A 23,115-nucleotide genomic window follows, 5' to 3' on the forward strand; every position below is an offset into this window, starting at 1 on the left:
GTGTGTGCTGGAAGGAAGGGGGCATGTCTTACTGGCGTGAATGTGTGTGTGTGTGGCGGAAGGTGTGTGTGGGCGGCGGGGGGAGGAGTGAAGGAGCGTTGTGTGTGTGTGTGTGTGTGTGTGTTTGCGACGGGGAGGAGTGAGTCAGGGAGGGAAGGGGTGGGGGGAAAGGAAGGGGGCGTGTCTTACCGGCGTGAGTGTGATTGGGCCCGCCGCGGCGAAGGGAGGGGGCGTGTCTTACCGGCGGAGGGTGGGAGGAGGGAAAGAGTGAGACAGGGAGGGAAGGAGTGGGGGGGAAGTGAGGGAGGGAGGGAGGGGGCGTGTCTTACCGGCGTGAGTGTGTGTGTGTGGCGCCATGAGCAGGGTAAGATGAAGGAGGGTGAGTTGCGATGGTTTTGACAGGGCGGGAAGCAGCGCGGCGTGAGGATGGGGGCGTGACTTGCGCGGAGGGAACGTTGGCCGCCAGGCCATGTGCGCGTGCCAGGGAACTTGCGGCTGGCTGCCAATGCGCATGCTCAGTTATTTTGCCGTTTTGTGAGTGTGGTGTTGTGTTGTTTTTAATTTTGATTGGGTTTGTTTGTACCTAGTGGGTTGAGGTATGTGCATGGGAATTTTGGTTAATTTCTGTTGGGGGGTTTTTGAGTTTTGCTTCTCCGTAGGACGCCACTTCGGATTTTATATATATAGATTTAACAGAAATAATAATAATAATAATCATCATCATCATCATCATCATCATCATCACCACCACCATCATCTTTCTTTATGCCCCACCCTATCTCCCAGTGGGGGCTCAGGGCAATTATCAAAAAACAGGGCAATTATCAAAAAACAAAGGTAAATATTCAATGTTCGTAACAATGACAATAACCATAAAATTTAAACAAAAATCACTAATAATTAAGTTACAACACCAGACCTCATATGACATGAAGTTAAAATTAAGCAGTTAAGAATACATATTAAATTATCGTAGTTTAAAAGCCAGCCTAGCCCAGTATCATTCCTGTTCCATGTCCCTGTGATAATTGTATTTTGTATTTTAAAGTCTTCTGTACTTTAAATAAACTGAAATAATAAAAAAATTAAAACATACCGGGATGAATCAGACAAATAGGAGTCACTTAAGGTAAAGAAAGATGATTGGCACTAAAAACACCTTTCAGGACTTTCAAGAAACTTTCAAGATTCCGAAAGTAGAACAACACCCCTTGTTATCACAATCAAATCTCTAAAGATATTATCTAAAACTCTAGGTGACAGATCACCCCAATTCATAATGGAAGGATGGCTTTTGAAATAGCTTTAGCCATTTAAAAAAATTAAAGCTGAAAACCATTACTTTGAATTACTGTTTCAGTGTGCCTTCCCAGAATAAGGAAACTCCCAGCAATATATCCTCAGATGCACTTTAATAATGATTTTGGATTGTCTGCATATTTTTCCCTCTCCAAAATCTTTATTCCAATTACATGTTACCTGTTCATGCCCAGCACTATTTCTTAAATTTTTAATTATCACATTTGGCCCAGCCATTGGTTTTTAAATGTGTTGTGTTAATGTTCTTGTTTTTTTTTATTTTGCTATGAGTTTTGTATTGTTTTTGTATTATTGCTGTTATTGTTAATTGTTGTATTGTGGGCTCGGCCTCATGTAAGCCGCACCGACTCCCTCAGGAGATGCCAGACACTGTTTTTCATCTGACTATTTTATTAGAATTCATGCCAGCAAGTTCCAATTTAATGTGGGCTGCTAGATTCTGAAGTCTCTGGACTTTCTATGTGATCTTCAGGAAGAATTAAATGACCAGAAAAAAACACGCATATTTAATTTAAATGCTTATTTTATTTTTTTTATTGTTTTAAGGCATCGAATAGTTGCTAATGTGTAAAATCGTCTTGAGTCTCTTTTGGGGTTGAAAAGGATGGGGTATAAATATAATAAATAAATAAATAAATAAATAAATAAATAAATAAATTTTGACCCTGAAAAGGGATATTTTGATAAATCAAGGCATTCTATTTTAAAAAATGGTAAATTGGTTTTAATGCCCTCAGACCTTTGATATTTTTACAGACCTTTTGTGAAAAATTAATTTGTATAAAGCTACAGGCAGTCCCCAAATTACAAACATCCAACTTACAAATGACACATAGTCGAGAATGGAAGTGAGGCAACAGGGAGTGAGAGAAATCTGCCCCTCGGAAGGGAAATCTACTCCTGAAAGCGTTATCATGGGGAAAAGGTGTCTCCACTGAAGCTTTATCACCAATCCTTGTTTTGACAACAAGCCAAAGTTTTCAAAATCTAATTATCACAGGGACAGAAAGTGAGGTGAAATCTTCTGAACAGGGGCACAGACAACAAAACAAACATGACAGGGGTGTTAGCACTTCCCTTTGCTACCTAAGCTATATACATAACATATATATCTGGCAGGAGTTATACTTAATAACATACCTGTTCCGACTTATAAACAAACCTACAAAACCGATCTTGTTTATAACTTGGGGACTACTTGTATTGGTTTTATTGCACAAAGTACAGGGTTTCTTATACATTTTTGTTTTCCAGAACCAGTGGGGTGTGGGGGTTTTTTCTGCACAAATGAAAATTTGGGGAGAAAATGACACTGAAATCTGAAAAAAAATCTAAGAGGTCATAAAAACGCCCACATGACAGCTAATACTTATGAAATACTGTAGTCTTACATGTGGGAGCATAAGAAGCAAAGATTTATATCCTCCTTAACTACAGCCCATTTGACCTAGGGTTCAGAATTTAGAAAGAATGCAAACCTGAAGAATTTCTTTAGCTAGCACTATAAACCTAAGAAGTGCCAGGTTATGCACTAAGTAGAGATGCTTAGATAGGTGAACAAGTATTGTATTTGATCTCTACAGTACTCATATTTGCCAGCAGAATGACTAAGTACAAAAACAGTTGCCTACTACTGTGTAGTCAGAGCTTAAAACTTCTCCAATTATTCTCAGCAGGTTTCATGTTCAGCATGAAGTAATACTTATAACTTTGGTTGTAGGAATCTGGGTGAAAATACACTTCATAACATGGGAAGAACTTGCAATCTCCTGAAGTAAGCAAGAGATTTCTTAAGGAGGAAGTCATACAGAATGTCCTGGGCTGGATCTACACTGCCATATAATCCAAGATCTGATCTCAGATTATCTGTTTTGAACTAGATTATATGAGTCTACACTGCAATATAATCTGGGAGATCATCTGGGATCAGAAACTGGATTATTTGGCAGTGTAGATCCAGCCTTAGATTTCTAGCAGAGAGACTACAACCTCTGTCCACAGTAGAGCTATTAGATTATCATATACATCTACATTTGGGAAAAATAAACACAGCGAAAGGATGTTACTTACCTGCTGTTGGGCAATAATTATCTATTACTGATAGATTTTTTAGTCCATCAAATGTATCCACAAAAAATACATGATCTTTGTTTTCAGCTATGATTTCAAGTTCCTGACGATTTGCATCTTTTATCCCAATGGCATAAATAGTAATTCCATTGTTCCTGATTCGTGTTGAGACTGCATCAAGTTGGTCTTTATCATGGGAAGTCCCATCAGTTATGACCATGAGAAGTTGAGGGACACCTCTGCGTTTGCGGCTGCCATGGCTTTCAGTGAACAAATCTTCAGAGTGTCGAAGAGCCTCTGCTGTATAAGTTGTGTCATCCAAAAGTGTGTCATCTTTAATCTTATCAATGATTGCTGTTTTGTTACCATCAAGGTAGAACAGAGTTTCTGGATGAGCAGAATATTTCACAGCTCCAAAGTGAACACGGTCCTTGCCAACATCAGATTTATTGATGATGTCAATCACAAAGTCCTTCATGATAGCATAATTGTATGGTCCTATACTGCCAGAACTATCTATTACAAAAACAACATCTAAAAGATTTTTTTTGCAGTCTGGAAAAGAAAGAAAAGAAAAACCATTAATACAACTGTTCATATCTCAGGACTAAATCAAATATTTCAAAATGACTTAAATTCAGGAGATCTTCCCCAAGAGTCTGCAGTTCTCCATAGTGCTAAGGACCTGTTCTAGAGGATTTTTTTTTACTCTTAAAGATTCAAATTCTCTTTAAAAAGTGGAGAGTATATGAATTGCATGATTACAGTACACATTAAGTGGAGAGTGTATGCTATCACATGACTGCAGTATACATTGTGAATGGCTTGCTAGTGGTGATATTAAAATAATATCATAAACTGGCCTAAAGTCGACAAAGTGTACTTGTGACAGAGAGAATTTGAGCATGACTGTGAACAATTTTTTCTAACAGCCTCATCACATGAGGCAAATTAAGTGTCCTAGGATGCTTTTGAGACACTTCCTCCTTGCCCAAAACCATCACATGATGTACGGTGACTTTTGGTGGGGCCTGTGGAGGAAGTGTCCCAAAAGTGGTGCAGGAATCTTCCCTTGGAACATGGCTTCCTATGTTCCATAGAAAACTATGGGGCCAAGCTGCAACAGCTATGTGGCATGGGCAGGCCCGTAGCCAGGATTTTGATTCGGGGGGGGGGGGGGGGCTGAGTCTGAGTGAAAGAGGGTCTACCCTAGCAAACCTTTTGTATCATTACCCGAATACCCCCATGGATATGGGATATATTGAGTATGGTGATCAGATCATGATATGAATAAACATAACAGTTTAAATAATGCACCAGTAAGGCCTTCTCGTGGACCACCATAAGAATTTGGGGGGGGGGGGGGTGGCTGAAGCCCCTTGAGCCCCCCCCCCCCCCGGCTACATGCCTGGGCATGGGGAAGCATCCTGCAGGTGAGGCATGGTGCTAGGATTGCCTGCTGAACTGCTAATTTGCCCTGGGTGCTGCTGAATCACCCCATGTGACCTCATCTATGTGATGAGATGTTGAGAATCCTTTTAGTCTGGGTAACTTTATTGAGTCCAGGAGGTAGTGTTTACCTTGGGTACCTCTGGGCCGGGAGAGGGGGGAAAGTCTTATATTTGTGACCCACAAGGACTGTTTTCTAACCCTCAGCTCCTCACAGATAAAAGAAAACAGGACATGTTTCTTCTTCTCCTACTAAAATAGCTCACAAGGGTCTTGAAAAATTATAAAAATGCCCACACACCTCAAAAGGGAATTTTGTGGCAGAATTTATTTTGATTTTTTTGGCAGATGCGCCAGCCATACTACAAGTTTCCCTGTTTGGCTAATGTGGTCTCCTTATTGCTAACAATTACCCGCTCCATCTCTAGAGCCAGTCAAAAAAGTAAAAATGTAGCCAATTGTCCATTACTGAGTTAAAACAGGCGTTTTTAAATATATACATCTTCAAATAGTCCAAGACTACGAAAATGTCTTTTAGACATTAACTCATTCAACACTAAGTCTTCAAATAATAACTATAGCAAGCAACCATCTGACACATTTGCCCTAAAGAAGCCTATACTATAAAACTGAGCTTTGTAGTACAGACACAATTGTTGAGGTCATAAAGGGGGCATTAAGGGGTGGATACAGTAACACGCTCTTTTTGCTGATCACACAGGTTCGCCACTCTGACTACAACAGTGATGGCCACTTGCTTACAGAGGCTGGTTAGTGTCAGTGGAGTCACAATGATCATCCACTATCTCACTCCCTATGCTGAACAGTCAACAACAGTCGATCACGATGAAACAGACTCAATTCAGCTTTCCATTTGCTTGCGAACTCCAAGGATGCATCAGAGTTTCCTGCAAACTTTGGAATATCCCTCAACTTTGCCTACTGAGGACCAAGGTTAAGGGCTGAACCTCTGGATCCTTTCTAAAAGTCACTATGAAGACAGCCAGCATCAGCTTTGGTTTGAGTATGTTTTTTTAAAAAAAAATAATCATGTAGACATGACCATTCTTCTGTTTTAATTGCTGAGCAAAACACCCACCCACACATATCAGCACATATAAACCCACACAAATTGCATAAGTGGTAAGAAGCAAGAGCAGCATTACTAACCTTCTGGCTTATAGGGACTGCATGTGCCAAAAATTATGTCGTCTTCTATGTTCTTTAGTATATCAAAGTTTTCAACATAAAACACATTTTCGGGTTTCCCACTTATCTCTTCTAGCTGTGTTTTATTGGCATTAAACACTCCAACTGAATAGATTATGATGCCTTTGTTCCTCAGCTTTGTGGCTGGAATTTTTACTTCATCGGTTGCTATTCCATCTGTGATCAGGACCAGAATTTTGTTGACAGAAGGTCGTGCTCCTTTGGCAGGTTCAAAATACTGAGACACAAATCTCAAGGCTTCTCCCGTCTCTGTGATGCTTCCTATGAGGGACATTTCCTCAACAGCCTGAATGATGTCACTTTTTGTTGAAGTCGTCTTGTTGAGTGCAAACACTTCTTTACTGGTGTCACTGAAATGGACAACACCAGCCCGCACCCGGTCTTGGCCAATGTCATATCTGTTCACCACCTCCTTTATGAAGGTCTTCATTTTCTCAAAGTTGTCAACCCCTATGCTGCCTGAACTGTCCACCAGGAACATAACATCAGCTTTCATTTCCTTACAAGCTGTGATAGAAAGAAAATAGTTACTCTTTTTTTTACCAAATACGGTTGAACAATTCTAAAAATATTGCTTATGTTCAAGAAATGTCATATTTCAGTAATATCTTGGGAAATTGCAAACAAATGCATTTTGATTTTTTACTTGGGTTCAAGAAATTGCCTCTTTTCAACTAGCATTCGTTTAAGCACTTCATTTTTAAATGTTTGGTTTTAATTTAAAAATTAAATTAATTGGTTTAACATTTGATTGAAAACGGATTTAAAATGCAATTTACTCTTTTAATTTTAATCAGACTTTAACAAATGAATTGTGTCCATGGCTTTTACTCATGCTATTGTTACTCATTTAAGTGTTACACTTCATTCAGACAACCTTTTCAATGTTGTTTTCCAGTCAAATGTTTCCGCATAGTCTGGTCAGTTGATCTGTTTTCAAAAGTAGGGCCATTAAAGTTCATTATTTGTTCATCAATACATTCAACGTAAGTTGTTTGCAGTTCCTGAGTCCAAAAAAGTCCCTGAATTCAGAGTAGTTTTTTTTAATGCTACAAGCTGTTTGACAGTGTTTGAATTGGAAGGTAGTGGACACTCCATTTTTGGAAGTCTTTAAATAGAATAGAGGTTAAATGGTAACCTTTCGGGTGTGCTTTAGTTGTACATTTTTGCATCTCAAAGGGATTGGGCTAGATGGTGCTTGTGGACCCCTCTATCTCGAAGACTCTGTGGATTATGTCCACCAAAACTGAGGATCAATGAAATAAATGAAAACCAAGCTTGATTATGATTTAATTTCTGTCTTTGGCACCTGCAAACTCTACAAAGTTGGTAACAACATGCAACCATCACCTTTCTAAATTGCTCAGGTCTTGCTTTCTGCAACCCCTTGCTTACTGAAATAAAGGTTTCTGCCAGGGGTGATTTGAATGAGATTTTCCTGCTTCTTGGAAGGGTTGGACTGTATGGCCCATGAAATCTCTTCCAGCTCTATGATTCTACAATTCTATATATTTAGAATGATATTAATTCTTTCATAGCTCCTTGTTGAAGAGTTTAACAGCTGTGACCCCATCACTTTTATAAAACAGATGTACAGTCAGCCATCCATTTGCAGGTTTAACTTTTGTAGATTTGATTACACTATAAAATATGATTTTTGTTCCTGGGTTATAAATGTCATTTCCTAATTGGTTCTATCATTAAAAACATGGAAAAGGTTTATTAAATTGCAAAAACTCTATTTTTGTGAGACATCCTATAGCACATTTTGCTATAGTTTTTCAATGGATATCTTATAGAGTCTCGACCAAATCAACATAGTTTGTGGCAGCCACAAAAATGAAGTATCTGGAGTGTAACAACTACTTTTAAAGTAAGTACTACTCAAGTAAACAGGGAACAACAATTTCAAACCAGGAACAGAAAAAGTTAAAAAAAAATTACATAGTGATTTGTGGATTTGATTAATCTCTAGGTTTTTTTATGTGACTTATGGTCAACTTTCAGTAATATAATGTCTGGGTTGTTGTAGGTTTTTTGGGCTGTAGAAGCATTCTTTCCTGACTTTTTGCCTGTATCTATGGCAGGCATTCTCCTACAACAACCCAGTGATCCTGGCCATGAAAGCCTTTGACAATATAATGACTATTATTATGGAAACATACCTTGGAACTGTATATTTATCTCATATACAGTTCTTCATGAAAAAGGTTCCTTGAATCTTGAAAATGAAATTTGGTTTACAGTGAGATTGTTCTTACCTTTTTCAGAGCATATAGCTTGAACAATATTGTCTTTGATGTATTTCAGTGAGGCATATTGATTCACAAAATAGACCCTTGATTCTCCAATCTCATGCAACTCTTTCTCATTAGCCTCTCCCACACCAATTGCAAAAATATTAATTCCTGCTTTCCTTAATTTATCCGCAGGTTCTTTCACTTTGTCATGTGCTTCTCCGTCTGTTAGCACAATCAGATAGGTAGGCACTTTATAATTCCGCTGCTTTCTTGCTCTTTCAAACAATGGCAGCATATATTCCAGAGCAGCTCCAGTATAAGTATCTCCTGTCCAATACTGGATATTATTGATTGCTTTTTCTAAATTGCTGCTCGTAATGTGTTTGTCAATTTCAAATTCTGTTCTGGGACTGTTTGAATACTGAACGACTCCAAAGCGAACATGATCAGGACCAACAGTAAACATTTTAATCACTTCTTTCAGGAAAGTCTTCATGTCTTTATTAAAAGAATCGGGACCAATGCTTGTGGAACCATCAATGAGAAAATAAATATCAGCTCTTTCTGTGTCCAAGCAACCTGCAAGAATAGAAAGATTTTGTAAGGCCTTTGATATAAACTTGTCCCAAAGATAACCATAAGCCAATGTTTTAAAGCAGGCAAAATATAGGCAAAGGTCCTTCAGAATCGACTGCTTCATAGGAATTTATATTGGTATGGGCAAACCACTAGTATAACTCGGCCTATGGAAGAGGTACAAATTAGTAGTACCGATAAAGAGTGTTCATGTTTTACTCATGAGGTGTACTAGAAAGATCAAAACTCAAATGAGCCCCTGAAGAGCACCTCAGCAGCAACATATTCTCTCAATCACTTTTTCTCAAACACATGGTGAGAAATCTAATGATCAGAATCTTATTGATGATATACTCATGAGTAAATTCTCTTATGCTCAGATGAGTATCTCTTGCCCAAAATGCTCATGACCAGAGGTGTATTAGATTTTGGATGGGGGTGGAAGTGGGATACGTGTTTTTACATATACATACATGATGTGCCACACTGGAAATGGGATCCAAATCTTACACACATTAACTGAAGATAATATTATGCAATATTTAAAATAATGTGCCTGAAGCAAAATTTGTGCACATCAGAAAGCCAAGGTGGAACCATGTGGAAAATTATGGATTTTGGCCTGTTTCAGATTTTGAAATTCCAGGTAAGGGATTCTCAGCTAGTACTAGAAGTAATTCTTTGGCCACAATACACAATACAACCACTATTGTCAGCAAATGTTTCTGCAAGAGAGTTCCACATATGTTATTGGTTGCACATCAGTGTACAACTATTTGGGGCAGTATTCTTTTATTCAGTGGAATCTACACTATAAACCAGTCAGTTCTTAATATGTCTATATGAAAGTATTCCCTCTAAGCATTATGACAACAGCCTTTTAAAGAAGCAAGAGGTGGATGACTGAAGAAAGTTATTGATGAAGATTAAATGTAGAGATGGGGCAATAGGAACCAAACCATGGGACCTAATCTACTCAACTCTTGTTCTTTTGCCTTACTTGACTCAGGGCCCTTCCAGATAGGCCCCAAAATGTGGGATCTGTTGGGCTTTTACCAGAGGTGTCCAAACAATGTCTCCGGTAAAAGATAAATAATTTGGGACAAACCCTGCTTTGTCCCAAATTAATTAAATACCCCCATTAGACCTGGGCCTTCCTGAAAGGGTATGGAACCTGTCGGGACTGACTCCCGGGTAGTCCTGGTACAACCCAAGGGTCAGTCCCCACAGCCCTCTTGGTTTTTCAGGCTTCATGAGCCTGGAGAACTGAGGGGGCACCCACCCCCTCCGCAACTCCCCCTCCCCAAAGCCTTAAGAGGAAAAAATGACCAGGCCACTATTACACTGCTCCAGCAGGCCTCCTGGCATATAGAAATGATGCACCAGGAGGACGGGAGAGGAGGAAAGAGCAAAATTGCTCCTGGCCCTCCTGCCTCCTGGTGCATCATTTATATGTGCCAGGAGGCCTGCCGGAGCTGCATAATAGCAGCCTGGTAAGTTTTTTTTTAATTTTTAAGGCTTCTGTGGTGGTGATGGGGTGTTGGGTGGTCCCCTGCTAGCCTGGAAGTTACAGAGATGGCATCAGGACACCCTATTGGGAAAGCCCAGTTGTTTTGGGCAGGCGTGGGGACTTAAACCCATGCCAAAGCATGTTTCTTAAACCTGTTTCAGCACAGGTTTAAGCCCTATCTGGAAGTGCTCTCAGACTCTTGATGCCAGATCTGGAAATTGCATTAAATCAATGGGCATTATATAACTGATATCATTGATTATTCAGTTGATTGCATGAGCCAAAAGTGAATTCTATACATTGCCTAATTTGTATCTTTCTTAGAAAAATAAAACTGCAAATATGATGATGCCTTTTTACAACTGTATGATGCAATCAAGGGGTGTTTTGTTTTGTTTTGTAGGGGGCTTATTTATTTATTTATTTATTTGTGGTATTTGTTTACTGACTTTTTCAACCCCAAAGGGGACTCAGAGCAATTCAGTGTTGGCAACAAGTCAATGTCATTGATAAAAAAAAGTATAAGACATCAAAATTGACCCTCCCTTGATAAAACATTAAACATGAGTAAGCACATCACATAAAATAGCATCACATATCACATAAAGACATAGCTGTTATAAACAGTCCTGGGTCATTACACTTTCAACTTTAACTTTAAATATTCCTATGATGGGCCGAATGCTTGTGGGAATTTTTTCTCACACTTTGGGCCCAGGACTGATTAAAAAAATTAAATTAGGAATTACTTCTGATAACTCCCCCAAATACATACCTACTGGAAGGTGTGGCGACATTTTGGGACTCTTTGGCAAAGAGGGTGGGAAGCGGGAGCTCGAGGGAAACTGATACATTTCTCCATCCTCCCACAGATACCCTCCCTGGTTTGACCAATAAAGATGGTCAATTTTATCCCTCATCCACTCCCAACCCCTCCCCCCCCCCATTCACAGGACAGCTAGATCACACAAAAAATAGTAAGAAGATATAAACAGAGACCACCCTGAACAGATTATTTGAAACTTCTTACCTGCTTTGAGATGTACTCGTCTTTCAGGTTGGGCATACAGCATGTTTTGTACTTCATTGAAAAGTTTCTTCTTAAAAGTGTCAGACTCCCTTGGAAGGTGAGAAAAAGTGACTTGAATAATATTCCGTTCTGGTGGATGTGATACGACCCGCCTTAACTGGGAGATATTAGCTCCTTCAATGCCTATGGCAAATACTGTTATGTCAGCTTTTATAAGCTGCTCTGCAGCCTCTGTTAAAGAGTCGTCTGAGGGTCGGTGGGTGATGATAGCGGCAATTTGTTTCACTCCTTGATTCTTTCTGCTTCCAGCTCGTTCAGTAAAAACTTGTTTCCTGGCAATATTAAGGGCCGCACCTAGATTGGCTTTTCCTGCTCTCGGAGAAAAGCTCTGAATTCTCTGAAGAGTGTCATTTTTTTCAGTTTCCTTACTCAGAAAAGATATTACTTGTGTCTCAGTGCTGTATTTCACTAAGCCAATTCTTATGCATTCTTCTGTCACGTCAAGAGAGTTTACGGTATTCTCTAAGAATTGCTTGATATATTCAGCATTTGCCTTTCCAACACTTCCATCCACTACAAACACGACATCTGCAACTGAATCAATCTGGCAATCTGTCACTGGGGGAAAATAAATACAGCACAATATTAGTAATGCTAGGTTTTTTTAGCCAGTTCTTTGATGAAGATGTTCATATATCTTTAGGATGGAACAAGAACTGAGATACTGGCTTTATGGGACAAAATATTTTGCCAGATATATCACAACAAAGAGACTGAATACCAACAAGTTCTTTGATATGAATTAATGGGTGAATGGCCTTTTGGAGCTTGGAACTTTTATGCTCCGTCTTTTACACAAATCACCCTCTGTACTTTCAACACCATATTTTGCTAGTGCCTTTCTTCCTTTGCTCTTTTTTTCTCTTTCTTAAAAAATGTAATTCCATTTTGCACAGCTGATCTGGGAAAACATGAGGCAAGGCTATCTTAATGTAACCTTGCCTCACATTAACCAAAATTGGAGAAAAGTCAGAATTTAGACTTTCCCCCAACTTAGGCCTCTGGAAACAGTTGGGTCACTTCTGAAATGGAGTCAGCCACAATTGTCCCCACTGCCATCCTGTATTTTCTGGGCTCAGGTGGCCCAGGGATAGTCTTCTTCTTTCCATGTCATGGTGGTCTCCACCTGTGATATACGTCCTAGGAGCCCGTTGTCATGTGCTATGACATCAGCGAGGGTGACAGGGTACACTGAGAAGGGAGGAGGGAAAGGGTGGTTCCTCCTCTCCCTCCTCTCCCTTTCTCAATGTCCTGTAACTCTAGCCAACATTACTGCAGGCAACAGCTGACTGGGAGGTCTGTGACATGGAGGATGAGAGGGGATAGTAAGGGTGACATTGTAGCAATGTAGAACTGTGTTTGGCACCACTGGGTGGTCAGAACATCTTCCTGCCACCTCAGCAGCTGGAAGGTGCTGGCTGGATCACCTTGGGGCTGACCTCGCCTATTCCACATCAGATCAGCCCTGGTTTAGTTTAGTGGGTCCCTTTGTTAGACCTCTAATGGTCTTTAAGTAAGAGAAATGTAACAGATTGGCCTACCCTGCAGGCTTGGTGTAAAAGGCAGTAAACAGGTCTGGCTTGCAAAAGTTAAGGAGAGCTAAGGGGTGGAGCAATCAGGCAGCCTCTTAGCAAGAAGTGCTGTCTGATTGGCTGATGAAATTGGAGGGAAACGCTTAGCAACTGGAGATGGGTGGAGCCAGAGGGAAAGAGAAGGAACTGAAGTAGCCATTTTAGTTCAACTGGGTGTTTGGTGTGGGAAGAAGAGTTAGGAGAATTGAAGGGGGAAGGAAGAGGTTGGGGAACTGATATAAGAAAGATACCTCTATAATAGGCTTCTATAGTGATTAGAGTGCTGTGGGTGGAAGGAAGATTCAAAAGGTTTAAAAGATTCCTGTGTGTAGAACTTTGTTTTAAGAAACTCAAGTTATATTACTATTTCTCTGTCCAAGACAAGCCTGTTTATCTATTGAAACTGCTACGCTTATTTACTGTTCCAGAACAAAAATAACAACATATTCCTGTTGTATTTCAACTGAAGACTTTGTATGTTTTTTAATTAACATTCTAATTAAGGAGATGTTCTATGAAATAATAAATTGGTGGCAGCAAAAGAAACCTTAAATAAATATTTGGTGGCGGCAAAGGCGAAAATATAATATACGGTGGTTGCTTCCCACTGTCTGGCCTTGTGTGTATGAGGGGATGTGTGTCTCTGATCCCCTAATGGCCTTGCCTTGGGTCAGACCTTGTCCTTTGTCATGTGTCCTCCATCTTTGGTTGTTGCAAGAAACATTGGAAAATAATGTCAAAAGGAGCCCTGAACCAGGTCCGTAGCCAGGATTTCGATTCGGCGGGGGGGGGGGGGGCTGAGTTTTTTTCGGGGGGAGTTTCGGGGAGGGGCTGAGTCTGAGTGAAAGAGGGTCTACCCTAGCAAACCTTTTGTATCATTACCCCAATACCCCCCATGCATATGGGATATATTGAGTATGGTGATCAGATCTTGATATGAATAAACATAACAGTTTAAATAATGCACCAGTAAGGCCTTTTTGCGAACCACCATGAGAATTTGGGGGGGGGGGGAGGGCTGAAGCCCCTCAAGCCCCCCCCCCCCCCCCCGGCTACATGCCTGCCCATTGTATCTCCTTTTGCTGGAATATTTCAATTGTCTGTGACTGAACCTTCCCATGTACATCAAGGAGAGCAGACTCAATGAAGGAATGCTGGCTTTTGACTTTCTACAAAAGAGCTAAGTTAGGGTAAATTAGGAGCGGTCAACATTTTAAAGCTATCTGAAGATCTATCTCTTCTGGCAGACCTATCCAGCCAGTTTTAATCATGAATTTTAAACCCGTGTCTTATGTCCACTATATTTTAATTGTTATGATTTCACACAGAAATTGTTCTGTGTATTTTAATATATGTCTTTTGTAAAAAGAAAAAAGATTTAATATTTGTATTTTATATAATGATTATGTGTTTTTCGCTATGTTCTAAACCACCTTGAGCCATGAGAAAGGCGGATAAGAAATAATAATAATTATTATTATAATAATAATTATAATTGTAATTATAATTATTATTATTTCCTAGCCATCACTTCAGGTGCATGTTAAAAAGCCCAGTGATGTGGCCAAATCATTCTGGAAACTACTACGCCATGGATTCAACAATTTCCTTATGCACAGTAAACCATATTGCCACGTAACATGTTAATGTGACATATATGAATTGATCAAATGTAACAATGCATTTTACAGCCCTTCTTCCTCTGTTGTAATATTAGTGAAAAACATACTGTCATACAAGCTGTGATGGAGTGGTATTTGAGAGTACAGCAATCATGGTGCAGAGAGGAAAGGTCAACATCTTGCCCACATATTGTGTTCCTAGACCTGACTCAATCTCCAGGATGTTACTTTTAAAGCACATGTTGGACATACTAGAAGCATTTATGCCAGAATTAAGGAACAGTTGGTTCTTTGGGTGTTTTGAACTAAAATTCCCACTGTCTCTTATCATTGGCCACACTGAGGGTACTTCTACCCAGACACTATAATCCAGTTCAATGCTGGCTCAAAGGCAGGGTGTCCCTAAAGGCATGCTGAAGCACATCAAACCAGAAACAGCATGCTAAAAACTCACTAGAAAGTATGGAACAAGCCAAAAAAACGTGCTTCAGCTGACAATGATACCAAAAAATGCTGGGCACTTGTCACTTTTAAAAAACTTGAAACACAACTGGCCAAAAGATAAACAATTATTTCCCTGGGAGAGAAAACCACATAATTTCTATGGGAATTCTTGATTTTCACCCTTTGTTTTCATTTTGTATACCCTGTGTTTCAGAGCCAATCATGAATGGTCATGGATATGCACGTCAGCACATCTCTGTGGACTGGTGAAGAAGAAAAGCCCCACATTTCCAGCAAATGCCTAGCCATTGGATACTGTGATTCCTGGGTTCAGTTTCAATCTGTACTCAGTCGATATTATGGTCAACACAATAGACACAATAGACACAAAACATAAAATGCAAAACCAATATAATAAACATATTTTAAAAACGCTGGGAGATAGGCAATGAAAGATTGTCATGAAGGGGAACCGGGATGAAGAAGGATTTAATTGCACAAACCATAAACTAAAGTGCCTTTTTCCACATCTAAACTGGATTATGGGGCTGTGGGGCTGTGGAAGCTGAAGGGCAAAGAATCTGGAGAGAACATAATTTCCTATCAATTGTCCAGTGTATTAATGAACTGGCTATTTTGGTCCAAAGATGGCATTTCAACCACACCACTAACCTATACACTTGATATTCTACTACATTGTTTTCTTTACCTTTGGTAGATACATTGTGAGCACTTTGTGTTACTGTTGGCAAAGGAGTTATTACTACTGGCAAATGAGTTGTTACTACTGGCAAAGGAGTTGTCACTATTGGTGAAGGAGTTGTGAAGATAGCTGTGCCAATATCCATTTCTATAGCAGATTCAATGACACTGGACATATTTGGAGAAAATGCTTGAAGATCCCGTGGAGTTCTGAAATGGTAGGAGAATTTTGTAGCCATCGATTGCAGCTCATGTTGTAGTGCATCTTGAATCCCTAAAGCTATAATTTTTATCCCAGCATCACGTAACATTTTTGCAGGTTCTTCCACATCATCCTCTGAAGGCCCTGAAGCTGTGACAACCACAATCTGGTTTCTGTCTCTCTGAGGTGTTTTGAAAAAGGTCTCATGTACTTTTTGTATGGCATTTCCAGTTCTTAAAGATCCACCTCTGAATGAAAAGCTCTTTTTAATGTGGGCCAGCATTGGGTTTTTGCCTCTAAAACCATTCAGCTGGAATTCAATGTGAATGTCATCGCTGTATTGTGCAAGGGCAACACGATAGTTGTTTGGACCTATTGGAAGACTGTTAACCACTCTGTGAACAAAATTTTTAATTAAGGGGAAGGCCCTTCTGCCAAGAACATCAGAACTGTCAATCAAAAGGACGACATCTGTAGACTCAGAGGCTGCAAGAAAAGAAAGAGATAGTCAGTACATGTAATATTCAGATATGATCCAGATTCATACATGTGCAATTGAATGAGCTTGAGTAATCGTCTCCATCCCATATTGTCATGCTAGACCCACCAACACCTTGAAAAATGCTAAACAATGATCCTATTGAATGGGGTGAGCTGACAAGAAAGAGAAGAATAGGGGGTTCCTAAAAATCAGGGGGAGACACTTTCAGCAACTGGAGACCTTCAGTCCATAAAATGCAGCTCTTGGCTTCAACCCATTGTTTAATATTTTGCTAAAATGGCTCAGGAAAAGAAAAGAAAACCCTAAATATACAAATGATGTTGTATATCATTAATTTTCCCGTATTTTCTTTCCTGCTCTCAGATATACAGAAGCATGCCTTTTAAAAATCATCTTATGGCATCTTAAATTTTTTGTATTTAGTTTCAAATTGTTCAAAGTATTTTTGTCTTGTGATTTATTTTTGTCTTGTAAAGTATCCCTGAGGTATGATGAGTCTCTACATAAATACACCATATTCAAATAACAAATATTGTGGGCCATCTGTCCTATTCTGCCATGATCACATTTTACATATGCCTGAAATTAGTTTGGTTTGTTTTGTTTACAGAACCAAACCCAGTGGCTGTTGATGGATTCCATGTCAAAAAGAGTAATGAACCTATTGTAGGCAACAGGTTAAACCCTTGTGCTGGCATCATTGCTGACCGAAAGGTCAGTGGTTCAAATTCGAGGAGCAGGATGAGCTCACATCTGTCAGTTCCAGCTTCCCATGCGAGGACATGAGAAAAGCCTTCCACAGGATGGTAAAACATCCGGGTATCCCCAGGGCAACGTCCTTGCAGACGGCCAATTCTCTCACATCAGAAGTGACTTGCAAGTACTCAAGTCAATCTTGACATGAAAACAAAAAACTGAACTTTAAATGATCTCTCCAAAGTGCTGAACCCCATCCCTAAAATACATTCAGAATCTTGGATAATTCCCAAAAGCTACACCAGAACAAAGTAAGCTGTGGGCTACATGAAACTCCTTGGTTCCTCATGTCCTCGAATACCCCCAAACCAAATCCACTTCCTCCCAGTCAGTCTCAAATTATGCAAAAATGAAAATGGAAGTCAAGAGACGCCACTGTTGTTGACATCAGTTCACTGATACGAAACCTACTACAAATAAGGAAGGGTTGGAAATTGCCTCCTGCCACCTCACAGTTGCCCATTTACGGTTTAAGGTTTGGAAACCTAGAGCAGATTCATAATTGAGATGGAAGCTAGCTGAAACCACTGAGCAAATCCCTGATCTCACTTTTATTATTATTATTATTATTATTATTATTATTATTACCCCCTTTATTTCCCCCAAAAGGGACTCAATATAATAATATAACATTTATAATAATATAACAGACAGTAATAATGATACGACCATCAAGGCATTTGAAAAAGCATCACTCCTCCCACTCCTCAAACCCTTCCAAAGGTGATTGTACTCTAAATTACTGCCTCATTAATGGACAGATACTGAAAAGGATACTGAAATTACCAGGTTTCTGTGTTACAGAAGTCTGTGTCCCAACGATAATGAGTAGTAAAGTCAGAAACATCTTCAGTTTGCATACAGATGAGCCAAGAAATAAATCTAGGAAATTGAAATGATATATTTTATCATATTAATTGTACATTTTTTAAAAAAAGTAAATGTTTTACTTATTACCAAGAAAAGTATCCAGCTTGCCATCATTTGGAACCGTTCTTGGTTTAAGACAGCAAAACCTTCAAACAAAGTTATGCAACTGGTAAAACTGAATATAATTTGCCCAACCATTTTTAATGAAGCCATGGAACATGAAACAACCATTCAACATATTTTAGGAGGGGTCTGACTACATCTTGTGTGTGAAGCGACAATTCTTCAGAAGGAAGGGAGTGTTTTATAACTCTGAACTAATCCTGCCTGCTTAACTTCAAATTGTACAGCCCACACAGCTATCTTCCACCTTATGATGGAAGGAAGTACTACAGGCTTGAAACACATACAACAACAACAACAACAACAACAACAACAACAACAACTTTATTCTTGTATCCCACCACCATCTCCTTGAAGGGACTCAGGGCAGCTTACATATGGCACAAGGCACCTAAAAACAGAACATAAAATAAAGCACAGTATAGAATGCAATTGAATCTTCTTAAAATTTGATTCTGACACACAAACACCCGTTCTCATCTATTCTTAAAGATGTATTTATATATATATATATATATATTCTTGCTCTTGAGACACTTTTGGCCTCCCTGAGTGAATCACATCTATACATGTTATTGAAAGCAAGCTGTTTTATGACAAAGCTTACAAATTAAGGAGGTAAAAAAATACATGGCAAGGGAAATGGGGAAAAAGGAAGAGAATGGAAATCAGTTCTTGTTCTACTCTGTTAGCAAGCACTGGAACCTAGTTTGGTCCAGGCTCATATTCCCTTACTGGTGTCTTTAAATTAATAGTTATTGATGCATCTTGTTCCCTTAAATGATGCAAACATCTCAATTGCCCAGGAATATTTATTTATTTATTTATTTACCATATTTATATTTTTACTTACTTACTTACTTAGGCGATCCCTCGCTTTCCGAGGATGATTGTCTTCCAATATTCTTGTGGGTCCGTATGTGGCTGTGGAGCCCTATTCTTGCTCTGCATCTTCTTCCGCAGTGAGGGCATTGGTTTCCAGGTGGAAGGCGGTCTCGGCCAGGGTTGGCTTGACGCGCCTTCCTCTTGGCACATTTCTCTTTTTCACCCTCCACTCGTGCCTCCTCAAATTCTGCAGCACTGCTGGTCACAGCTGACCTCCAGCTGGAGCGGTCAAGGGCCAGGGCTTCCCAGTTCTCAGTGTCTATGCCAGAGTTTTTAAGGTTGGCTTTGAGCCCATCTTTAAATCTCTTTTCCTGTCCTCCAACATTCCGTTTTCCATTCTTGAGTTCGGAGTAGAGCAACTGTTTTGGGAGACGGTGGTCGGGCATCCGGACAACATGGCCGGTCCAGCGGAGTTGGTGGCGGAGGACCATCGCTTCAATGCTGGTGGTATTTGCTTCTTCCAGCACGCTGACGTTTGTCCGCTTGTCTTCCCAAGAGATTTGCAGGATTTTCCGGAGGCAGCGCTGATGGAATGGTTCCAGGAGTTGCATGTGACGTCTGTAGACAGTCCACGTCTCACAGGCATAGAGCAGGGTTGGGAGGACAATAGCTTTATAAACAAGCACCTTGGTATCCCTACGGATGTCCCTGGTTTGTTGTTGCGGGATTTGTGAGAGGACCTCTTCGGCCACATTGGAGTTGCGGTTCAGGAGGCTTTGGTAGTGTTCTTTCCAACGTAGTGCAATTGAGTTTTGGTCCTTCAGGAGTTTGGTTCCATCTGATGAGCGTAGAGGCTGTATGCCATGGTTTCTCGGTCCATAGATGACCTTTGTGGCTTTGAAGAATCCCTGAGCATCATGGGTATCTGCCAGGTGTTGGATTTCTTCAGCCTTCTTTGTCCACCAGATGTTCTTGAGTTCTCTTGTCCTTCTTTGGACTTCAGCTTTTGCACTGGCGTAGATCTTTTTCTTAGCAGCACAGTTGATGTCTCTCTGCCATGTTTGGAAGGCTTTCCTTTTCTTGTCAATTAGCTGTTGGATCTCGATGTCATATTCGTCAAACCAATCTTGATGTTTCTTGGTTTGATATCCAATAGTTTCTTCGCAGGCTGTGATGATGGAGGTCTTCAGTTTGTTCCAATGTTCCTCAACATTTTCGGGGTGTTCTGTGGGTAGATGGTTCTTGAGTGCTGTTTGGAGATGGGCTCGTCTGGAGGGCTCCTGAAGGGCTTGGGTGTTCATTTTGCGCCTTGTCTTTCTTCCTTGGAGCCTGCGCTTGGGGGGAATCTTGAGAGCCATCGTTGATCGGATTAGCCTGTGGTCAGTCCAGCAGTCGTCAGCACCTGTCATGGCTCTTGTGTGGAGCACCTCACGGCGGTCTCTGGCACGTGTGATTACATAGTCTAAAAGGTGCCAATGCTTTGACCGGGGGTGCTTCCATGATGTCTTGAACTTGTTTTTCTGGCGGAAGAGCGTGTTGGTGATGACAAGGTTGTGTTCCGCACATTTGGTGAGAAGCAGGATGCCGTTTGAATTGCTCTTTCCAATCCCGTCTTTTCCAATGGTCCCTGGCCACAGGTCGAAGTCTTGCCCGACTCTTGCATTGAAGTCCCCCAGGAGGATGATTTTGTCCTCCTTAGGTATCCCCGATAGGACGGTGTCCAGCTGACAGTAGAATTTCTCCTTGATGTCTTCATCAGCATCTAGTGTTGGTGCATAGGCACTTATGATAGTTGCCTGTTGGTTTTTGGCAAGATCAATTCGGAGGGTGGAGAGTCGTTCGTTGATGCCAGTGGGTGCTTTGGTCAAATGTTTCACCAGATCATTCCTGATGGCAAAGCCAACTCCGTGCAGTCTTTGGTCTTCTTCAGGCAGTCCCTTCCAGAAGAAGGTGTAGCCTCCTTTTTCTTCCTTCAGCTGTCCCTCTCCTGCACTCCGGGTCTCTTGAAGGGCTGCTATGTCGATGTTAAAGCGTCCCAGCTCCCTTGCAATGATGGCAGTTCTGCGTTCAGGACGTTCGCTGTCACTGTTGTCCATCAGTGTCCGTACATTCCATGTACCGAAGTTCATATTTCTTTTTTGGCCGCAGGGTGGTGACCCCACTGGACGCGACTCTCTCAGCCGCCTCTCTCAGCCCGAAGGCGACTCGATGCGGTTTACAATTGGCAGTCAATGCCACCAACAACATAAAATATAATTAAAAACATTAACATATAATATAAACCATATAAAAGCAGTAGAAACAATAAAAACTGTAAAACACAAGTCTCATTACTAAAATCATTTTCCCGTCGCATCGTCCAATTGTTCCATAGGTCTAGATTAGTCTGTTACACTGCATTTGCAAATACTTGCTCAAAGGGCCAGGTTTTAACTCTTTTTCAAAATATTAGGGGGGGGGGGGGTGCCGATCCGATATCCCTAGGGAGGGTGTTCCATAGCCGAGGGGCCAGTGCTGAGAAGGCCCTGTCTCTCGTTCCTACCAGTCGCATCTGCAAAGGAGGTGGGATTGAGAGCAAGACATTCTCAGATTATCTTAAGCTTCTAGCTAGTTCATAGGGAGAGATACGTTTGGACAGGTAAGGTGGGCTGGAACCGTTTAGGGCTTTATAGGCTAAAGCCAGCACTTTAGCAAACTGGCAGCCACTCCTAATTATCGAATACAAATAGTTAGAGCTGTGTGTTCTCTCTGACACAGAGCAAGTAATTGTTCCTTTTATGGCCAATGTGCATAGGCAAGTTGGAATTCCACTTTGCCAGGCAGTGTCCCTGGACAGTCATTTTTGCTACAGTCAGTTAGAGTTTATTCTTCAGCTTGCATATGGCTTAGTAAAATAGTTAATGCTGACTTACCATTCTAAAGTGACACCTAATACTTATCAATGCCAGTTGCCAACATTTCAACACAGAAGGGGACATACAGTGAGTACTCCTGTACCTGTATCTGGCTCTAAAATGAGGACACAGTTAAAATGGCTCTTGTTTGACAAACCAAATAGAAACCTTCTATTCTCATCCAAGTATACAAGCCAGTTCCCATTAAAGGTAAACAGACAGAAAAACTGGGATCCAAATAGCTACTTTAGACTGTCCCAAAGGGTGGAAACTTGACCAGTGGGGATTTTTCCCTTTCAACTTCAGATCTCCAAGCATATCTGAGGCTGATCTGGAATCTCCCTTCAGTTTCAAAAGTAATCTGCCATATGTCATGAGTTGTGAAACCGACACCATTAGGTGCACAGAACTCATTGTGCATTTCTTTGGATTCTGATGTAGTATCTGGTATATTTTAATGTCTACTTTTAGTTTCATTTTAAATAATATAATCTGTGTAGAAAAAAGGGGCAGTAAAATGGAGCCCAGTTACACAATAGTTGCAACTTCTTCATTTAGTTTTCTGTCAAGAAGTTAAAGGTTAACAGGATCACGTATTTCAATATGTTGGTCACAAGAATAATCAAAGGCTATTCTGACAATCATATAATGTTTTCTGTCAAGATTTAATGCTGTAGATGTTTTTGCGATCTCCCAGACCTGAAAAGATGTGAGGACAGCACAACCACAGGCTGAAAACAGCCACAGTGGCTGCTAATTGAGCACACTCCACCACCCCCAAGGTGCCTATGGCACCCTTCGTTTTTTAAAAATGGATTTCACTGAAAAATAGGCCCATATCACAGGGAATGCAAGGAACAATTTCACCACATCTCTCATGTGAGCTAGGAGGGATTCTTTCCTCCCTAATCAGGAAGGTGTGTGTGAACACTTTTATCCATTACTAAAAAATAAAATTGCTGAGATCCAATGTGCCTCCCAACACCTGATAGCTGTTCATGCCTGAATTAAAGTCATTAATTAAAAAGATAATGTAAGGTATCAGAGATGTGCAAAATCTTGTTAGTAATTTGTTTTGAAGAATCATATGGCCCTGGCTTTATTTCATAAAGATTTGGA

The 23,115-nt window shown here is 40.4% G+C and overlaps 1 protein-coding gene across 1 annotated transcript in view; it reads right to left on the reverse strand.

Annotated features, from left to right (window-relative positions):
* Positions 1 to 23,115, reverse strand: part of LOC132778638 (collagen alpha-6(VI) chain-like) — a 123,727-nt gene that overhangs the window by 46,937 nt on the left and 53,675 nt on the right. The window contains exons 2-7 of the mRNA XM_067470568.1: positions 18,071 to 18,166; positions 15,832 to 16,512; positions 11,426 to 12,043; positions 8,331 to 8,888; positions 6,010 to 6,576; positions 3,391 to 3,945 (exon numbers count right to left, since the gene is read on the reverse strand). Of these exons, the coding sequence (XP_067326669.1) occupies positions 3,391 to 3,945; positions 6,010 to 6,576; positions 8,331 to 8,888; positions 11,426 to 12,043; positions 15,832 to 16,512; positions 18,071 to 18,166 (3,075 nt within the window). The remainder of the gene's footprint in view (positions 1 to 3,390; positions 3,946 to 6,009; positions 6,577 to 8,330; positions 8,889 to 11,425; positions 12,044 to 15,831; positions 16,513 to 18,070; positions 18,167 to 23,115) is intronic.

The sequence above is a fragment of the Anolis sagrei genome, chromosome 6 (assembly GCF_037176765.1).
Source record: "Anolis sagrei isolate rAnoSag1 chromosome 6, rAnoSag1.mat, whole genome shotgun sequence".
Lineage (NCBI taxonomy): Eukaryota > Metazoa > Chordata > Lepidosauria > Squamata > Dactyloidae > Anolis > Anolis sagrei.